The 19,372-nt window shown below is 41.0% G+C and overlaps 1 protein-coding gene across 1 annotated transcript in view; it reads left to right on the top strand.

The window, feature by feature from the left end:
* The window catches only part of sec16a (SEC16 homolog A, endoplasmic reticulum export factor), a 62,682-nt gene that overhangs the window by 24,231 nt on the left and 19,079 nt on the right, over positions 1–19,372 (top strand). The window contains exons 6-19 of the mRNA XM_052037474.1: positions 1,536–1,665; positions 2,164–2,338; positions 2,630–2,772; positions 3,966–4,027; positions 5,840–5,978; positions 7,050–7,289; positions 7,435–7,532; positions 12,462–12,543; positions 13,402–13,519; positions 14,202–14,313; positions 15,580–15,685; positions 15,888–16,028; positions 18,022–18,135; positions 18,263–18,473. Of these exons, the coding sequence (XP_051893434.1) occupies positions 1,536–1,665; positions 2,164–2,338; positions 2,630–2,772; positions 3,966–4,027; positions 5,840–5,978; positions 7,050–7,289; positions 7,435–7,532; positions 12,462–12,543; positions 13,402–13,519; positions 14,202–14,313; positions 15,580–15,685; positions 15,888–16,028; positions 18,022–18,135; positions 18,263–18,473 (1,871 nt within the window). The remainder of the gene's footprint in view (positions 1–1,535; positions 1,666–2,163; positions 2,339–2,629; positions 2,773–3,965; positions 4,028–5,839; positions 5,979–7,049; positions 7,290–7,434; positions 7,533–12,461; positions 12,544–13,401; positions 13,520–14,201; positions 14,314–15,579; positions 15,686–15,887; positions 16,029–18,021; positions 18,136–18,262; positions 18,474–19,372) is intronic.

The raw sequence follows: 19,372 nt of genomic DNA, 5'->3' as shown, positions 1-19,372 counted from the left end.
CTCCAGCTCTGAATAGCATTCATTAGTGTGAGGTTACTAAGTGGATTTCTAAAAAGTGTGAAAGGCAGTGGGATCCCTACTCCCAGAAGCTGCACTTTGTTTTTGATATGTAGGGGCTCCTGAGGTTATGAATGACCTAACTTATGGAAATCTGATTTTATGTTAAATTTTCATACATTTTTAAAGCATTTTTTCATGCTAGTAATAATAAAATGTTTCATGGTATTCATTAATGACTGGACAAGGTATATATTCCAGCAAAATGTATATAACATTATATACATTTATTTATATATATGTGTGTGTGTGTGTGTGTGTGTGTATACATATACATACATACATACCCATATATTATGGGTAGAGTCTGGATGATTTCAGTCAATAAAATGAAAGAATTAGAGCATGTATATAGAGTAATATGATGTGGGTTTCTGTAGAAAATGGGCGTTTCTGAATTACAGAGAAATTGGCTAATGGACAGCTCTCGAGAATGGAACCCTTGCATAACTCATGGACTGCCTTTATTTAGCTACTGGGATTTGAGTAACTTTATGAATTCGCTTGTATTTGTGCCATTAGGATGGGAGAATTGGAGTATGTGGAGAGTGGCTTTTCAGGAAAGAAGAATGTAGTTAATTTTTCTTTGCCTGTTGTCCTTGAGTCTTTGTGCTGCCTTGCGTTAGGAGTAGTTCTCCACCTCATCCAAGTACCATGTTTTCATTGCCAAGGTGGTGGTATGGCTGAGTCCATTCCTGTTCCCAAGAGATCTGCAGGCAAGCTAGTTTTCTTTGGCGAAATCTAAGATTGGCTGCTCTAATCCTGAACTTACTGCCATTTAGACAAAAATTGTCTTTTGTTTTGCTTGTCAATTATTTCTGCCACTCTCCAACAATGCCTGGGCCATTATGACTGGACAATTCCACTTCCCCTTCCACAAAATTAAAATTAGTTCATGAGGTTAACTGTTCCTGTCTTACTTCTGTTACAATCTATGTCCAAGCCAAGATCTAGTTCAGTTCCAATCTACATGATGAACATCAGAAATTGTGCTTGTGCTCATCCAGTCAGTGAAGTTTGTACAGGCCATCCCTGTGTTTATAAACACCTGACTTATGGACACCCCTACATACAAATGAGCTCCATAATATTAAATTCAAAAGTCTGATGTACATGGATACGTTTATTCCTATAAATGGCAGAACTAGTCCCCTCCACCCTCCACCCCCCCCCCCCCATAATTGTTTCTTTCAGTCTTGTGTGTCTTTGATGCCATTCATTACAATACTGTGGAAGTATGGTTACCATATTGAGTGATTCTTGTTATTTTCTGACTTGCGGGCAAAATTAACTGTGAAAATGGAACCTGTTTGTTACCCAGGGACAGGCTGTATAGTGGAGTGATTGATGACAGCAGTTTCTGTAAAGACCACCTTCCTTTAAGTAAAACATAACCCCAAATGCATTTTGTTTAATAGGCGGAATGGGTATGAGGAGCTCTGGCAATATGACCCGCTATGACAGCAGTTTTGATGAAGCAGTCGACGAGACCCATATACTGATGAATTTGATCGGCGCAGTACGCACAGTGAACAGTCTGCTCACAGTGTCCTGAGCTCCCACAGTGTGAGGAGTCGGCGCAGCAGCTTCAGCTCCCAGTCTCAGCAGGTGAGTAGCATGGTTCAAATGAATTGTGTGGGGCTATTGCTTCAAGTGGACGTGGAGAGGTGGCCTCCCATTACAAATATCAGTGGGAAAGCTATAGCCTCAAACACTGGTGTTCATCTTTGTTTAGGGTTAGAGATAAATGTTTGACTTTGTTTTTTCCACAACGTATTTTTATTTTTTTCCCCAGATGCACACTGTGGTTGAACATGAAGCAACGTCTAATTTCTCTGATGCTATTCTCTGCGATGTCCTTGTGCATTTGTTGTTTGTCAATAATTTTGGAGTCTAAATAAAAATTATGATTTCAATTATAATTCCTGCATTCATTGTTGCACTGTAATTGTGCCTCCCTGACAGGTTGATAGATTTACAGCATGTGTTTGCACAGACTGTTTCCATTACAAATCTGGACAGAAAGCTTTATGATGGGATTGAATGAAAATAAAACTGTGACTGTAAAATGGGCTAATTATCCTAACTGGATTTTATCTTCTGTAGAGCCAGGTTTACAGGAGTCAACAGGATTTGGCTGTCCCTTATGAACAACCAAGTCAGACGACCATCGCTACTGATTACACATATGGGCAATACTCAGAAAACACTGTGCAACCTAATTACTCAGATTATCAGTATGGATATCCAGCAGAAACAGGATGGCAGCCTGTGGAGAGAGGTATGTTCAACTACACTTTGTGCTGTTTAACGTATCTGTATGTACAGTCATAAAATCTAACTTGGAAGGTGGGTGTAGTATATTGAACTGAAATCTGAGTAAAATTGAAGGTTGGAGGGGAATTTTATTGGAAATAGAGAACTTGGGAGTCATGGGGTTAACAACATATCTGGGATTGAGTTACAGGCTAGTATATAATCAAGGTACCAGGGGCTGTAAATAGGAATACCTACAGATGACCTAATGTTTGTCCAAGCCAATCCTTTTCATTAAAACTTTTTCTTCCGCCAGCTCCACCAAGACCTGTGACCCCAGAGAAATTTACAGTTCCTCATCTTTGTGTCCGGTTTAGCCCCGGAGGACAGTTGCTGAAAGTGTTGGGCAACCTCCCTTCAGAAGGACAGCCTGCTTTGGTTGAAATACATAGCCTGGAGGTACTGTGAAGAGTTTGAATTATACACAGCAAGGGTCAAGTTTCTTCTTCCAATGTTCATATTTTTGTGCTTTGGCCTGACTTTTCATTTCTGCTTCGATCTCTATCGGAGTCACCCAGCTATTTATTAATAGTGCACCATCGTGCTAGTTGAAAAGCAAAGAAATTTGATGCTAGAAGTCTGAATTAGAAACAAAATGCTGGAGATGCTCAGCAAATCGTGCAGTATCTAAAGAGAAAGGAAATGAATGCTTGTTAATCATACCTGATCTGTCTGGGGTATCCCCTCTTAGATTACACCAACAATATACCTGTCACCTTGGTCAACCTTCATCTGTCTCTAATTACTAATTTTCCCTTTGTTCTCACCACCTCTCATCATCTCTGCAACTTCAAGCGAGCTTGTTCTTTCCTGTTCTGATAAAAGTTTGTCGACCTGCGATGTTAAGTTTTCTTCTTCACAGACACTGTTTGTCTTGCTGAATCTCTCCAGTGTTGAGTTGTTAATGATCGTGCTGGGATTTCACATGGAAGCTTGGACTACAGATGTAAAGGCAGGGGTTTCTGGTGTTGAATTGTCACCTGTGTCTTAAACAGTAGATTTGAACAGTAGTCAGATGCCAAACAGGCTGAGGTGTGTGGTGAGCAGCAGGGAAGGACGTGCCACACCTGTGCCTTGCCTCTGTGTACTAGTTTTAGCTCAGTACTGGCAAATATTTGGGGAAAGAATTGACCATCCATCACCTTTTGTGGTGTGGGGCAGGATGCTAATGTGATTATGCTAAATCTTTTATACTGTGCATGGGAGTTATTGAGATCAAAGTTCCCGGCTGCTTCGCGACTAGAAAATAAATATTTAAATCCCAGTGATAAGGACTTAACAATTGAAACTAACTGCTGGAAATCTTCAGCATGCTAAGGAGGTTGAGCTTTGCCTGTAAACCAAACCCTAAATTTTAATCTCTGAATCTGAGCGAGAGGGACAGTTTTTCATCTGAGGTTAAACCCAGAAAAGCACATCTTCTTCAGTGGTACCTCTGGCTTAATTGTTCTGGCCCAGCTTGAATGAGAAGGATCATAGGGGAGAGAATCAAAAATCTTGATGGTCCTAGAAGATCAGATGCTTAGATTAATATTTAATAAAAATATTTGAATCTTCTTGCGTGCAGTTGACTTGTATTGTTCTGTTTCCAGACGATACTGCAGCACATGCCTGAACAAGAGGAGTTGAGGAGCTTCCCAGGGCCACTAGCAAAGTAAGTCTTTTAACTCCATGCCTCCAGAGAGATTCTGGTTGTGTGCTAGTTCTGACACAGGACCAATAATTGATTCAATTAGAATTTAGTTTAACATGGGAAAACAATCATTCAAGGAATGTGGACTTCACAGGCTGAGACAGCATTTAATTGCTCTTTTGAGAAGGTGGTGGTGAAGCTGCCGCCTTAAGCTTTCACAGTCCTTGAGGTGTGTGTATACCCACAATGGTATTAGGGAGATGTTCAAGGATTTTGACTCAGTGATGATCAAGGAACAGTAATATGTCCTGTAAAAGTGCCCAAGAAGATGTTAGTTTGTCATTAAAATCTCAACAGGTTCTCTGACATCCTTATGGCTATGAAGCCTGCTTTCCTTACCCACTCTAGGCCTATGTAATTTCATACCAATGATGTCACCTATTCAATCTGTGTTTGCACAGTCTTCTTCACTGTCTTCTATAATTTATGTATATATTCTGTATGTTGTCTGTACTTGCCTGCCTGTGATGCTGCTGCAAGCAAGTTTTTCATTGTATCTGTACCTTGTACTTGTGCACATGACAATAAACTTGGCCTAGCAAGCAACTCTTTAGACCTACAGCATTTTGGTCTGTGTGTATAATTAGCAGGTCTTCATTAATGGCCACAGCCCCAGCAGTAGACCATTTTTAATTATGGGAGAAACTTGATATGAATACATCTGTATTGTCTCACTTAAAATTAAGGTTTGCAGTTTATTTAATAATAAAAACTACAAATGTAGGAATAACATCCTTGGTAGGATTAATTCTTACGACATTGTTGATTCACGTTTGCAGTTTGTGATCATGGCAATAACTTTCCAGTCTTTCTCCCCCGTTTCCCTTGCCCAACAATTCTACCAATCTTAATATTAAAGCTTCACAACTGCTCTTGTCCTTCTCCCAACTGTCCCTGCCATCATCCCACCTAATAATTCAAACCTTTTTGGGGTTAATGTGAAGTGCTTTGTGGATTTGCTTCCAAATGACCTAACCCTAATTTTAATCATGACATTTGTTATGAATTCCTCACCAAATAGGGAAGATGACATATTCTTTAATCATATTAATTAGCTTGATTAGATCACCATCAACCTTCTGAACTTGAAAATGCAAACTGCATTTCTGAGAAGGCGTTTTAGGTTGACTTGTTAAAGATTAGTATCAGTATGATGAATTTGCATGTCCCCTTTACAATACCAGTGCTGCAATGCTGAGGTCCTTGTGCCTGGAAATGATTGCTGTTCTCCAGATGGGATTTGGCTAAGATGGGATCATGCTCCTGGCTAATTTTACTGAAATAAACCTTCACCTTTTTTCATACTGAGTGCCTTTCAGAGCAGCCACATTTTTTCCAGTCCTAAGATAAATATAAACACGCTCATCATTTGTAATGTTTTAATATGTGGTGCACGGGTTTTAGAGACTTAACACTGTCCGTGCCTCTCTTCCAATTCCCATATACATAATTTGATATTCCTTCTAACTTGAGGGCTGTCTATAGAGCCTTTTTTTAAAACACATCTTTCATCCTAGTCCATCATATACACCATGAAAAGCTGGGACCAAGTACAGATCTCTGAAGAACATATCAGGGTGCATCCTAAAAATTCATGAGGGTTAGCTTTATCCACACTGATTTGCTTCCACCTATAAGCAATCCACATCTCAAGGTTGCCTCTATTTTTGTGCACTCCTAAGTTCCCTGTACTGCTGCTGATTAAATCATTGCCATGCTTAGTATTATTCAGTAAACTTTAAAGATTCAAGGTTCTGATCTGATTTTTTTTAGGGAAGAGACTCATAAAGTTGATGTCATTAACTTTGCTCAAAACAAGGCCACAGAATGCTTAAGAAATGATGAGCTTCTAGATAAGGAGTCTGCCAACTTATTATGGGAGCTAATTGTTCTGCTGTGCAGGCAAAATGGGGTGAGTTTCTACATTTTATGAACTTTCCAGAACTGATGTCCCTCCTGCACCTTGTCGTATTTGTATTGATTGTTTTATGTTTGATACATTGCTTGATTTCAGCATTTTGTTCGAAAGCTTCTACTCTGACATCCTCATAATTGGTAGGACTGAAATTGTCTTTCTCCAGTTGTAACATGAGAATAGTGTGCACAAGATGTACAACGAAGGATGAGAATGAAATGTTTCTTTGTAGTTACGTACCTCTACAGGTGTTAACGTGTGTACCTAGAGATTAAATTTAACAGATTTCAAGGTGCTTTTTGAAAGAAATGATCCTCCTGTGGATCTTGCTTTGCCTTGGCCTCAAGACTAGGGATCAGACAGCCTGGATCCTTGGAATGACAGAATCTGTGGAAGAACAGTCTCGTAGTTAACCTGTCAAACCCAGCCTGCAGTTGAATGGTGTGAATCTGGTGAAACGTGCCAGGACTGAAAGCGCTGAAAAGTTTAGTGCTATTGCTCAGACAGCACACTTAACTGAGTCTGGTTTGTGTGTTCAAACTCTACTCCGGAGACTTGAGCCCCATTATTCAGTCTGCACACCCCCACTGCACTTTTGGAGATGCTGCCTTAAGATGAGCTTTGAACTAAACTCTACCTGCTCTAAGGCAGATGTGAAATATCCCTGGGCAGTTATTTTAAAGAGTAGAGGAAAGCTTCCCAATGTTATAGGTTAACATTTGTGCTTCATCCGACATCTCTGAAACAGATCATCTTTATCTGGTAATTAATGCAGTTTGTGGAATTTTGGTATGTGCAGAATTCCATGTACTGTATTAATTTGGTGGTTAATTAATGCGGTACATGGAATTATGCATATTGGGATGTCTGGAGTTTGGGAATTTTTCAACTGCTAGGTGTATAGTTTATTTCCACTTCTCTTCTTGCTCTTGGGGAGTTGATAATGCTGAATGCTTGCTGGTTGCAGTTCCATGACCACTGGGTACCTTGAGGACCAGAGCTTAAAATGCTTTTGCATGTATTAGACTTGTAAGTGAAAGGGTTTATTGGTATTAATGTGCATTGCAGACAGTTATCGGTACAGACATCGCAGAGCTCCTGCTGCGGGAGCACCGATCCGTCTGGCTTCCTGGCAAATCACCAAATGAAGCCAATCTGATCGACTTCAACAACGACTTGGTCCCACGTGCAGAGGATGAGGCCTGTACATCTCTCCTTGCTGACAGCTTCCTTGATGGCAATGCAACAGAGTGTACCAGCAAGGATACAGAGCGTTTCCGGGAGTTGCTGCTCTTTGGCCGTAAGAAGGTAATTTTCTGATTCGGATCTTCATCCTCCCTTATTGGGGTGACGCCTGTTCTGATAGAAGAGTTGGGGGGGGGGTGGGGAAGTTTGGGCAGCATGGTACATCCCTTTTGGAGAGTTGCTACTGTTGACTGAGATGTGTTTGCAGGATGCCCTGGAGTCTGCAATGAAGCATGGTTTGTGGGGTCACGCTCTGTTACTTGCCAGCAAAATGGACAGTCGGACACATGCAAAGGTCATGACCAGGTAGGGTTGTCTGAAGACATTGTCTAAAGTTGCCATTTGTGTTTGATGCATGAATACAATTACAAAGCAGAAGTTAAGTTAAATCCATGTAGACTACATTTGCAGTACTGTGCAGTATTGCAGTTTTGACATTGCCAAAGCATTGGAGATGGTGCAAGACGAACAGTCTTAACATTAATGTCTAAGCACAATTTTGCACAAAGCCTCGAGGTTCTTCAAATTCCGCACCATTCTTGTACCTGAATCATTAGTAAACATCTGGAAAAGCCAATATGGTACAAAATTCTTCATTATCAGAGTAAAAACCACCCCCATCCGTCCAGCATGCTGAACATGGAAGGTAGTGGATCCTCCTCATTTCCTCATTTAACAGCAATTCCTCCCCGACCCACCCCAATAGGATTGGGTTCCCTCAGTCACTGTTGTTGAGTTAAGATATAAATCATCTTTTAGGCCAATGAAATAGTTATCGACCCCAAAATGAAAGAGTGCTTTATTAATAAAGTTTGCCCTACAGAATCAAAAGACTATTATATTCAACAAAATACAGAGATTTTTACATTCCCTTTTAAGTCCCTATTATTTAGGCATTAATTAACTAGAATGAGCCTACAGTAAAATATTAATATCTACAACTTTGAGGTTGATGAGAGATTTACTAAAATAATAGACCTCTTAAAGAGAAGGCTGAGTGCTATCCTGGCTGAGGCCCATGTGTGTGTATATAATATGTATGTGTGTGTGTATGTATGTATGTGTGTATATAGATATATAAATAAAAAAAAATTTTTAAAAATGAAAGGGTTTAATGGGGGAGTCTAGCGATGCTCTCGAGCGAAAGCAAAAATGGGATGCAATAGAAGATGATCATTAATATGTCCAAGAGGGAATTTAAGGGAAACCTCTACCCAGAGTGGTGATAATCTGAAACTCGTTATCACGAGGGCATGGTTCAGGCATATAGTATGAATAGAAGGAGAAACTGGATAAGTACATGAGGGTGAATGGAGTAGTTTGAGACTGGTGTTCCAGTATTGTAAAATTCTGTGTTCTGGTTGCCTGTCACTAGACTGCATGCCCTATCCTAATCCATAATTAGGATGGGCATGCAAATGTAATTATTACCAGTTATCAGAACTGTAAAGCAAAAATTTACAGATGCTGGAGATCTGAAATTAAAACAGTACTTGATATAGTCAGCGGGTTGGGCAATATCCTGGAGAGAGACCCGTAACATCTCAGAATGAGAGAGACCGTAACATTTCAGAATCAGGTTTATTATCACTGACATATGTTGTGAAATTTGTTGTTTTGCAGTAGCAGAACAATGCAAGACAAAAATTACTATAAATTACAAAAATAAACAGTGCAAAAGAGGAATAACAATGTAGTGTTCATGGACCGTTCAGAAATCTGATGGTGGAGGGGAAGAACCTGTTCCTGAAACGTTGAGTTTGAGGGTCCTTAATGATGGATGTCACCTTCTTGAGGCGTCACCTCTTGAAGATGCCCTCTGGCGGGGAGGGTTCCATGATCCATCAGAAATGGAAAAATAACAAAATATGTTATAGGTTGCAAAAAGGAGAAGAGTGGAGAGAACAAAAGCAATGTCTGTGATAAGGTGGATACCAAGATTCTCCAGGTGCTCTTGGTGTGGTCCAGTTAATAAATGAATGAGAGCAGTTAGAAGGAAAAAAACAAAAAAAATGCTTTAAATTAAATTTTTAAAATTTTTTTTAAATATTTTATTTACAGCGTGGTAACAGGCCCTTCCAGCCCAACAAGTCCATGCCGCCCATTTTAAACCCCCAAATTAACTTACCCGTACGTCTTTAGAACGTGGGAGGAAACCGGAGCACCCGGAGGAAACCCACACAGACACGGGAGGACGTACAAACTCCTTACAGACAGCGATGGGAATTGAACCCCAATCGCTGGCGCTGTAATAGCATCGTGCTAACCGCTATGCCACCATGTCGCCTAATTAAGATGCCTGGTTAAGATACAGAGCACTGCAGTTGCTAGAAAACTGAAACAAAGTGCTGGAAATATCCAGCAGGTCAGGCAGCAGAGCATTTGACTTCATCCCCCTACAATCCTGTCTCTATGAACTCTGAGTTCTTCTTTTGCCACCTGTGGCCACTTTCGGCTGGAGTCTTCATCATCCCACAAGTGGACCTTTCACTTGCCTCCACAATTCCTGATGCATGTGTCCCTTCTGGTCTCTTGCCTTCGAGACCTATTCATTGCTAACTCTTACATGAAATGAACTGTCTCAATTTTTCCTATCACCCTTGCTTGCTCTAACCTACCCCTCTCTGAACTTGCAGCACCCTGCTCACTAAGAACCAACCTCAACATTATCATCAAACCTACTGGCAAAGGGTAGTGTTGTTGTGATATCACATATTGACCTCTACCTCGTGGAGGCCAAATAGTGTTTCAGATTCTTCCTCTTGCTTTCCTCTGGATCATGACCCCATAACTGAACACAAGGCCACTGTCCCCAATTCCTTTAGATTTAAAGGCCCTCTACAGCCTCCAAAATTAGTCTCCCAACGCTGCAAAATCCACTACTTCCCTCCCCTACCCCTCCAAGATCTGCAAGGTGTGTCTGGTGGACCCAGTACTCCCTACCCAACCCACCAACTCCCACCCCCAAGCTCTGACACCCTGGCCAGAGCAAGAATAAAAGGTCCCCCACTAGCAGTCTCCACATTCAACGGACTATCCTCCATAATTCCCGCCACCTTTCAATGAGACTCCAGCACTAGGCACATTTTTTCCCCCTTCACTCTCCTTTCAGGGCTCTGAAGAGACTGTCCCTTCAACTCCCATTTTTGCTTCTCCATATCCATCAATCGCCCTGCCCCCCCTTTCACAGCACTTTCTTGTGCAACCACAGGAGATGCACTGCCTGCCCTTTTACCACGTCTCTTTCCACCATTCAGTGACTCAAACAGAACTTCCAGGTAAAGCAGCAATTCATTTGTACTTCCATTCGCGTGTGTTGCATTTGGTGCTCATGATGTGGTTGTCTCTATATTGAAGAAACCAAACACTGGTTAGGTGGCTGCCTTGCAGAACACTATTTAATTTGCAAGAGTGACTCTGAGGTTCCAGTTGCTTGTCAATTTAATTATTTATTCCAGTCCCTGTCTGACATGTCTTTAGCCTCCTCCATAGTTCTAACAAAACCCAATGTAACCCAAAAACCCATATGTTCTATGTAAGCTTAAAAAATAGAACCACATCTTGTGTCTAGGTATGTTACTGCCTCGGCTGAGTTTCAGACAACTAGCCTTTCCTGTTTGTTTCAGAACTGGCCAATACTGATGTAAAGTTATCTACTAACTCAGTTTTGCTCTCCACAAATGCTGCTTGATGATCTGGGTATTTCCAGCAACTGCTGTGTTCTGCATCTTTGTTCCAGAGTGTTTTGTTTTTCTCTAATGACCCTCTGCCATAGATGTTACCTGGAAGCATTGTGTCACCTGGACAAGTTTGGTCTCTGCTCTATAATCACAGGAATTCCCTTTGTTTTCTCCATTCTTCCCTCTCTCAGCAACTTAAAATACTTTTTCTCTGTTCCAGATCTGATGAAAGGCTATTGACCTGGAACTTGAGCTTTTTCTCTACAGATGCTGTCTGACTTGATTATTTCTAGCTCTTCAATTCTTATTCTTGCTATAAAAATAGTAGTTGTCATTTTTATATACTTTTATTATGACTGTGGACTAAGTTGATTTCATTATGTAGCTTATTCATGCTTTAAATAATCCATTTGCCAGTGGCAGTATTAGGATGTGGATCGAGTAATTATGGCATGACAAGCCTAAAAAGACAGTTCTGTATAAACGAGGTAGAAATTTATAATGGTGATAAAATGAGCCATGTTTGCATATTAAAAGTATTAAAAATATTATAAGCTGGCTGTAGCCACCTCCTAGTCTAAGGTTTTTATTAATTGTCTGTCAGCAAGCCCCAGCTTGCCTGGAAGCTGTTTTCTTTAAAAAAAACTGTTCTGTGTTCGTGCCTTCCTCCCCTGCCTTCAACTCCCCTCCTTCACCCCCAATATGGTTTTCAGTCAGTAATCAGGGAGACAAGACTGCAATGTATATGGGATTGGCTTGGTGCTAAATCTGGGTTTTTCATCATACAGCTTCCTTGGTGTCTGAGTGAATACATGCTGTGCAGTGTTTATTAAGCTACACGCAATGGTCTGAGTAGACTTTGCCTGGTCCAGTGGATTCCTGGGCATTATAGAACATAACACAGAACTGTACAGCACAGGAACAGGCCCTTCAGACAATGGTGTCTGTGCTGACCATTATACCAATCGAAACTAATCCCATCTGCCTGCACCTGGTCTATTACTCTTCATTCCCTACCTGTTCATGTGCTTAAATGCCTTTTAAACGTTACTATCATATATTATGACCCGTCTTTTCCAGTGAAAGGGTGGTATCGATTTAGTGTTATGCTCTAGACTATTCTCCAGATCTCTTGTAAAGTGTCAAGCTCAGTGGTGGCCCCTGAAGATGCGTAGTCTATTGACACTTTATCTGGGATGAAGTGGTTGTTTGATTGAAGATGGTCTGTGTCTTAACCACTTTACCAACAAAGGGGTATCATGTTACCTGCATTGTAAAATTCTTCCTATTAGAATAGGAGAGAAATTGGGGACCCTGTGTTCACAAGCTGTCATTGTGTAGTTAAGTGCTAGGGGTGAAGGAAAAGAATAATACCCTTTAATGACAGCTGCCCTTGCCTTCAGAAGGGGGGGAGCTGCAAATAAGTTGCACAGGGGTTAAAGGTTGACCTTGCCCTTTCATTATCTTGCTGTGTCCCAAACATTTTGCTATTGTGAAATCCTACCTAGTATAATATATACAGTCTAATAATTTGAGTTATATTCTTTGTGTGTAGGTTTGCCAATAGCCTGCCTATTAATGATCCTCTGCAGACAGTGTACCAGTTGATGTCTGGGCGCATGCCAGCTGCAGCCACAGTGAGTCCAATTTACACCTATCTTAAAAACTCGCTCTGGTTATATCTGAAGAAAATTAGTTGTCTTTTCCTCCTTTAATATTTTAATCATTCTTCACCGTGTGGTCCTCCATGATTTGATGCAAGTGTCTCAGTGAATCACTTCAGAATTCCACAATTTGATGTGGGACTGAAGTCCTTTATGGGCTCAGACCAGGCAGTTGTGTATAAACGATGTAGGCATTTAGGACAGGAGCTTTTCTTCCTTTAAACATTTTAATTTCTCTTTTGGAAGAAAGCTCAATTTTATTCTGAATTTATGCAATTTGAGGCCCATTAGGGTTTTCAAAAAATTCTAAATGTTGTATAATCATTACTTCTGGTCCTCAGATTCTTCCAGGATTTCTTTTTACTAAACATTACAGCAGCTTGAGCTTGTTTCCAACAGTGGGCTTTACATTCTCTGGATTATTTTAACAGTGTGACCCTAGTATAATTTCCCTGTCAGGTTAGTTTTGCTGCAAAATGCATGTGTATTAGGGAGGATTGTTAGTGAGAACAACTTGATTATTCTTGCTGGTGATGCTTCTGGTGATCAAGTTGCCCATCAGCACATTTGAAGTCAATAGGACATAGCGGGGACTGCTTTCAATAAAATGGTACCACAGAAACCGTAGGTTTTAGCAAAGAACAGTACTAAAGTCAGTTCCAAGAAAATATTATATCGCTTGCATGCTCCACCCACTTCCCTAGACTTGGTTCCTGACCCGCTGTACCACAGTATGCCTGTTCAGAGACTTGGTGTAAAACCAGGAATCCTAAAATAATTTTAAGGGATTTCTAGCCTGTAACTTGTCTGTTGCTTATTTTCATGTTTCAGTGTTGTGGAGATGAGAAGTGGGGAGATTGGCGACCCCATCTTGCCATGGTGCTGTCCAACCTTTCCAATGGACCAGACTTGGACAGGAGAACCATCACTACCATGGGAGACACACTTGGTATGTTTCCAGTTCCATGAATTTCTGAAAGTCTTGTTTTATTCTCCCTCTCGCATTTTTCCCTTTTCATGGGTGCCTTCTGTCTGTTGCTCTCCAGAAAGTGATATTTTTCCACGACTTTCGGTGATGATATGCACAGTACGAGTTAAGCCAGACAAAGAGGAGGGAAAACTGTTCCAATAGTCCTTCCATTCTTGTGAATGAGTCTAATCACTTTTATTGGAAGTGTGCAAACATACTTCAATCCATTTTGTTCATTCAGTTTATTGCATAGATTTGGTGCAATCCATCTAAATTCCATTTGGCCTCAGAACAGGCCATTTGCCTTTTGAACTTGTTCTGCTGTTGAATTAGTTTTATCACTGGTTACAGTTTAGGGGTTTACTGTCTGCAAGGTTATGTAACAAAATTAGAGCCAAGTCATTCAAGAGCATTGTCAGGGAATGCCACTTCCTACAAAGTGTAGCAGAAACTGGGAATCCTCCCTCAGTTGTTGAGGTAGCTGGGAATGGTAATTGTAAATCTCAAGAGATTTTTCTTGGGTATGGGTGTTGAGGATTGTGGAACTAAGGAGGCTAGATGTAATAGAGATGCAGGTTGGCCATATTCTCGTAAAATGGCAAAGTAGGTTTAAAGGGCTGAATGAAGGTAATGTTAACAACAAGATTCCATTTTCTTGTAGCTGCCAAGGGGCTATTAGACGCCTCTCATTTCTGTTACTTGATGGCACAGGTTGGATTTGGAGTATACACCAGAAAAACCACAAAACTCGTTCTGATTGGTTCAAATCACAGGTGAGCTGATGTATGACTTGTATTTGTTAACCAGGTAAGAAGCAACTCATCAATTTTAAAACTTTGAAATACTAATGCTTCCCAGGCAATTAATCACTTTTGAATTGGGGCCCCTCATACAAATGTGTTAGCCAGTTTATGCCTAGCAAATTGTACTGCTAAAAGATAAATGGAGAAGACCCTGTGTTTTGGTGACATCTTGAGAAATGTCAGGCCAGACACCTGGGACAACTCCCTTCTCTTCCAGCTGTAGTGGTAGGTCCTTTTATGTCCGCTCCTTATCTGAGAGACTGTCCCTCCAATAGTATGAGACTCCAGTACTGTACAGGGATTGTACAGTATGTTTGACTGCCTGTAATGAACCAGCAATCTTCTATTCAGAAAAGGAAATGCTTCAAAATGTGCCAAATCTGGGCTGTGAGTGTGAATGCAAAGAAATCAAGAATTTGGGTATTTTTGGCATAAATGTAAGACGTATAATACAGAGAATAGTTTTGTCCTTTGACAATAGAAGCAATCTGAAGAGATATGGTACTTTCCCTGATCTCTCACTGGGATTTGCTTAGGCTTTGTTTTGCTATTGATCGTCTACCCTGGGTCTGATCCCAGCTTCAACGCCTTGCTCTGCTCTTCCACCTGTCTGTGGAATCACTAGGCCACAAATGTTATTTCTCCATGTATTTATCTCTTCACAGGAATAAGTATTTAATACAATAGCTTCAGTGAGTTGTATCCTGGTTAGTTGGTAGTTCATTGGAGGTGGAGCCCCAAGTATTTATTTGGTGTTCTCAGGCATGTATATGCTGTAAATCCAATCAAGCACTTTTTGAAATGTCATTATTTTAAGTCAGGGGATATGGCAGCCAAATTGTATACTGCAAGAGCCAAAAATTGCAGTAATTTAATAATCTTGGGTGTTGGGTGTCAGGACATAAAGAACTCCCATGCTGCTTTTCAATATAGTTCCATCTGAGAGCAGACTGGGACTTGGTTTAATTTCTCTTGTAAAAGGTGCGACTTTTCCCAGTGGAACTCCTTCAGAGCAGCTGCAGCACGAGGGCAAGACTTTCCACTCTGTGCAAGTCCAGGAGTGTTGGCCTGGACTTTGCTATTAACTGGTCCTGACAAGAGTGGGTATAACTCCTTACTTTGCTTAGTGTACATTATAAACTCCCTTGTAGAACCCATAACCCTACATCAAGCAACAAAGTAACTAAAGAATTATTTTCAAAAAGCTGATATGTTCTGATATGTTTTTATTTTCAGTTGGTCATTCCTGAAATTTGCTTCAAATGAAGCCATCCAGCGCACAGAAGCATATGAGTACGCACAGGCTTTGGGCGGCCAAACTTGCTTCCTCCCCAACTTTCAGGTATGAGACAAACTTGAAGTTCAGTTTACTCTCCCTCCCACCTGCCCCTCCCCACACCCCCCTTCCCCCCCCCCACCAATCCAAAGATCCTCTCTTCCCCCCCCCCCACCAATCCAAAGATCCTAGTCATTTGAATCTGAAAATTTGTTGTATTTGAACTAATCACTTTTGTAATGTGAACCTTGTTCCAACCCCTTCTTAGGTGTTTAAATTTATTTATGCATGTCGACTGGCTGAGATGGGCTTGGCAGCACAAGCCTTTCACTACTGTGAAGTCATCGCAAGGACTGTCCTCAGGAATCCAGCATATTATTCACCGGTGTTATTGAGACAGCTCATTCAGGTACAATGACTGACCATATAATATAATAGATATTTTTTTCAACAAACAAAACTCTTCTAAAAGCCATAGGACCATAAATGTAAGACACAATAAGAAATTTGAGTGGAACTTTACAGAAAAGTGTGAATGTAGATGAGGCAAACAGTATGGGTGCATCTAAGGGGAAGACATATGGGGGAAAACAAACATGTAGAAAGGAATGTAAGATTATGCTAATAAGGTGAGATGCAGAAGGGTGGGAACAGCTTGCGTAGAGGATAAGCAACCTCATGGGCATGTTGAGCTGAATGGCCTTTTCTGGTGATGTGCACTCAATGTAATTATAAGCAGCAGTAAGTATGTGGGTACAGGGAGAATGTGCAAACTCCATGCAGACAACACCCAAGGTCAGGATCGAACCCTGCACTTGGGCACAGAGCCAGCGGCTCTACTAGCTGCACCAGTGTGCCTCCCCTTGGACAGTGGAGGGTCTCTTTCAATCTTATGGCAAAGGTGTTGTCAGGAGATGGGAGTGATATCATTGTGATTGTGATGTCAAACTGGTAGTGGGGTGGGAGGTGCAATCTGAAATTTTTTATTTGCTCTCATTGTGGTGCTAGATTCACTAGTCAATCAGGTCAGGTGGGAGGAGGCTGGCAACTCACTGTGAGACAAGATGCAGTCTCTGTAGACAAATGTGAGCAAGATCCAGAATATGCCAAGGGGCTGTCAACGAGATTTTATCATGTGGCTCAGCTTGCTCCCTGCTCCAACATTGGCTTTGTCTGGGAAATTTGGTCAGTAAACAAATTTTAAAGACGAGGAAAATGTTGGTGAGTTTGCTTTCCCCCTCTACATGGAGTAAGCTGATGGGAGTTGACTTCAGGAATGGGGTAGAACTATATAAGCAGTTGGGATATCAGACCCTTGCTGCAAAGTGTATGATCAGGCTTGGTCTTTTCCTGCTGTGGTCATGTCATCAAACATGGCTCAGCTCTTGAAAAATGATGGGTTGGGCTGCTGGTGTCTCTGGATCGGTTCCATATCAAGAATCTCTGCATGAGAGATGGAGAGAAATTAAATACAAGATGGTGTGTTAAGGAAAGTTAATCAATGGCAAGTTGATTTGAATCATTTACGCTACTACCACAGTGTGGTTGTATTGTGCTTCCCAACCTGGACAAGCAATCACGAGGTTATGAATTCATAACCTATTGTGGCAAATTACAAAACTCTGTTCTGTAACTTGTGGCCGGGCAGCAGAAAGAAAACCCTCAATGTGTGGCTGATTTTTAGATTTGGGTAGCACGTTTTAGGATGTCAGTTGCCTGGAGCAGGTGAGGAAAAAGACTTAAGATTGTACCTGGGTGAAAGATGTGTGCAAGAACTAGAGTAACTAGACTTGTTCTTAGAGCTGAGAAAGTTAAGGGGAAGTAATTTGTGTCTGCTAGTTAACTTTCAAAATACTTAATAATTTTGAAGACCTCAGTTAATTGAAAATTGAGTGGTTTGCCAGAGGCATAGATTCAAAAAAGAGGTTTTCTTCTTGCAGAGAGTTGTGTTCATTGAAACTGTGGTTGAAGAATATTTTGGTGGTAATTTTCACAAGGAAATTGGTTAAATACTTGAATAGGAGAAATTTGCAGGTGTCTTGGAAAAGAACAAGAGCATTACAGTATTTGAATATCTCCAAATAAATGACATGAGCGAAAGTTCAAGGGCCTCCTTTTGTGCTGTTGTTTCATATCCATTAGGTAAGAAACTGGTTTTCCTTACCCAATACAACACATATGTGACTCCAGTTCACACAGGATTGAACCTTGACATTCTCCAAATCAGTTGAATGAAACAATAGGAGGTGGTTTGAGATGGCAGTAGCTGCAACCTTGCCCTCTGGTGGAAACCAACAGCAGTATATAACAGGACTGGGTCTAACTGGTGGTTACATGAATACTTTTTCTCTCTCCCTCCTTTTCTCCCATTACTACTTGCTGTCTTCTCTGTGTTCGAGCAGATTTCCTCCCAGCTGCGATTCTCTGACCCTCAGTCAAAGGAACGGTCAGAACAAGAGTTGCACGTGGAACCAGATTGGATTCAGCAGCTCCGACAGATGGAAATCCAAGTAAAGGTAAGATTCAGTCTTTATGCACCTTTAGCACCCTTTCACCTTTCTTCCATTCCCCCAACAGTCCCAGGTTCCTGCTCTTCTTGAACTACATGCTCACCTACTCTCCACCTTTTTATTTGTTCTCCAGGATGGCGGCTTTATTTGTGGGTCAGGTAGAGCCACTCCCCAGCCATTCTGCTCTAGCACTCCCAGTTCAGAATATGACCAGGTGAACCATGCTGAAGAGCTTCCTACAGGCACCCAGGAGGAGGTCACAGGAATGGAAAATCCACTGATGACATCTTTTCCGCCTGATGCAGGATCAACAGAGGTGCCAGGAGTTCAGCTCGTGCCCCCAGGTATCCAAAAAGTACAAAGCACTGGTCATAGTTTCCTAATCTTCACCTTCAGCAACCTTAATCACATTGAATCCTTTGCACAGAAATGCTTACATCAAAGCTCAAAAGAAGCTGCTGCCTACTTCATTCATCTCACAATTTCACATGTCCTTCATGTTCCTGTCTTTCTGACATCCTATTTAAATGCTTTTATGCTATTATACTGCAAAATGCAGTGGTTTGCACACACTTATCACCCCCTAGTTTAAAAAATATCTACTGAAGTTATTACTGTTATTCAATCTCAAATATAGGGCTTGAAGCCAAAAATCAGATGCTGGAAACCTGAGGAAAAAGTTGTTCAAAGTAATTGGCAGGTCAGAAAGCATCTATAGAGAGGGAGATGGTTAACATTTCAGATTGGTGACCTTCTGTTGAAATCACTGGGTTTTGATTTAAGGTCATGGACCTGAAGTGTTCACTGTTTCTCTCTCCACAGATGCAATGTGGCCTGCTGTATTTTGTTTTTATTTTATGTTCATGATACTGGTTCTAGAAATGTATTTGGATTGCTTTGTATCTAAGTAGCTCACGTTCATTGAAATTTCATTTATAATCTCCAGCTTCAAAATAGAGATTATTTAGTTATGATATTGTATAACAGATTATCCATGCTGGAAACCTTGACAATAGTCTCCCCCAAAGAACTTAAGGCTGGGGGTAATTTGAATAAATCAGAAATGAGATTGATGGATGTTCAGCAAAGTTTAAGGTTTACAGAACCAAGGTGGAAAATGAAGTTCAGATGCAAATCAGCCATAAACTAGAACAACATGCTCCGGTTCCTTTGTTACAGACTCCAATGTGAATGGCCTTTGCCCATTCCTGTGTTTACTCCTATTTGCTTTGTTTTTCTTGCA

The sequence above is a fragment of the Pristis pectinata genome, chromosome 23 (genome assembly GCF_009764475.1).
Source record: "Pristis pectinata isolate sPriPec2 chromosome 23, sPriPec2.1.pri, whole genome shotgun sequence".
NCBI lineage: Eukaryota > Metazoa > Chordata > Chondrichthyes > Rhinopristiformes > Pristidae > Pristis > Pristis pectinata.
The sequence above is the reverse complement of the archived record's forward strand: the minus strand, read 5'-3'. Positions and strand labels throughout refer to the sequence as shown.